The sequence below is a fragment of the Octopus bimaculoides genome, chromosome 8 (assembly GCF_001194135.2).
Source record: "Octopus bimaculoides isolate UCB-OBI-ISO-001 chromosome 8, ASM119413v2, whole genome shotgun sequence".
NCBI classification, from domain to species: domain Eukaryota; kingdom Metazoa; phylum Mollusca; class Cephalopoda; order Octopoda; family Octopodidae; genus Octopus; species Octopus bimaculoides.
In genome coordinates, this window is record NC_068988.1 from 93,453,175 (window position 1) to 93,455,256 (window position 2,082).

Here is a 2,082-nt window from a genome sequence, read left to right on the forward strand (position 1 = left end):
CATACATACATACACTCAAACACACATCACACACATACACACACATACACACACATACACACTCTCACACACACTCACAGACAGATGCATTTTGAAAGATGTATTCAAAATTACTGCACACACAGACTGTTCTCGTTCCAGGTACACACATGTTCATAGACTAACGTTCATTACTACGCATATACAAACATCACCCCTCCCCCTACATATACAGATTCAGAGGCACAAATCCATAGACAAACATTCACTGCTAAACACACACACACACACACACACACGCACACACGCACACGTGTAATGCCTAGATTACTTATATCTAGACTAAATGCAATCTAACGAATGGATTAGTAAAATATCGAAGAATTTTGTCTTTACCGTTGATCACTGGGAGGTCATTGAAGATTTATAGCCGTCCATGCATGGATTCCATGTCTGCTGGGTCAGAACTAACCGCTTCCGTGTCAAAGAAAGTTTTACATAACGATGTCCTTAATTCTCCAAATTACTCTGGCTACAGCTGGAAACGGCAGCGATGTGGATAACTTGTTAGGTGACATGAATCGACTAGGAATCGATCTTATGGCTCAGAGTTGACTCACCGGAAGAATAACCATTATACTTTCCTCACTGTACTTATTAATCTCTTAATGGTAAACATTACGTCGGTTTCAAATTTTGGCACAAAGCGAGGAATTTCGGCGGAGCGGGGCTGGAAGGAGTCAATTACATCGACCCCGGTGTTCAGCTGTTACTTATTTTATCGACCCTGAAAGGATGAAAGGCAAAGTCAACTTCGGTGGAATTTGATCTCAGAACGGACAGACGGACCAAATGTCACTAAGCATTTTGTCCGGTGTGCTAACGATTCTGGGTTCTCGCCACCTTAATGGTAAGTATGATGTTATGTCTCAGAGTGCACATAATATTCAAGGCCATCTTGGGAATTTAGCTTCTGCACCACCTTGGAGTTCAATAATATCTACCGAAATCATTTTGTTAGGCTCCGTTGCACTCAAAACAATCTTGTGTCAATGGACATAGAAAGTATAGGCCAAACAGTGGTCAACAAGCCGTCAGTAACGTAGTTGTTGTAGTTCTGTCTCGAACCCTAGAATCCATCAAGTCAGCTGCCCGGTTCCAATGGTGTAGAAGTGACCAAAGTCACAACAATCCCTTTGAACGAGACACCAGTTAGTCACAGGGGAATTCATTTTCAGCTAAGTGGAAGAGTCCCATTGTGAAATGAAGTATTTTGCTTAAGAACCACAACGCATCGTCCGGTCTGGGAGTCGAGAACACGATAGGACGATCGGGACTACAACACCCCGTTGCACTTTTACGGGTCAACAATGTGCTTCGACATGTTTTGAACTAGATCTTTACTTGCCTTACGACGAAGGCGCTATAAATACGCATTAATCAGAGAAACTTAATATATATTGTATGAAGTAATTAATCTATATTATAGAGTAATTAAGAAAACAAAACTAATTAGAAATATCATTAGTCGAATATTTACACCGTCCTGATCGGCTGACTTATCGCTTAAGTGTTATGATTTCAAGTTTAAGTGTGGTCTTGAAACATTTGGGAGTTCTACGGGTTTCGATTTCACTCATTTAGCGATTTATTTGAATGGTTGAAGTCTTGGACTTGTTGCTCATAGATCACGAGTTCGAAATCTGCAGCAGACGTTTTGCTGAGCTTCTGAATGGAACATGGTGCATTGACAAGATTAATGATAAGAAGAGACATCAGATCAGTAAGGAGAGTTCGCACTGGAATTAAAGACAACCATTTTTTTCTTCTGTCAGTCTTGTTATTGATCTGGAATCTGATGTGGTTGCAGTTTACGTGTAATGGGTTGGTGAGTACAACTGCTCTGTTCTATGTTGGCGTTCATACATACGATTTGGCGTCTACGTTAAAATCGTCTGCAAGCAATGGCTTTTCTTCCTCTTCACTTCACACACATACTTCAACACAGGCACACACAGATGCACACACTCACACATGCAAACACACACACACACACACACACACACACACACACACACACACACACACACACACACACACACA

At 41.3% G+C, this 2,082-nt stretch overlaps 1 protein-coding gene across 4 annotated transcripts in view; it reads left to right on the forward strand.

Moving 5' to 3' along the window:
• The window catches only part of LOC106869519 (transcription cofactor vestigial-like protein 2), a 147,271-nt gene that overhangs the window by 78,538 nt on the left and 66,651 nt on the right, over positions 1 to 2,082 (forward strand). Inside the window, exon 1 of one of the 4 annotated variants that reach the window (XM_014915288.2) lies at positions 865 to 889. The exons of the other annotated variants lie outside the window; for them this stretch is intronic. Within the exon in view, the coding sequence (XP_014770774.1) occupies positions 887 to 889 (3 nt within the window). The 5' untranslated portion in view covers positions 865 to 886. Of the gene's footprint in view, positions 1 to 864; positions 890 to 2,082 lie in introns of those variants that run through there. 4 annotated transcript variants of the gene reach the window in all.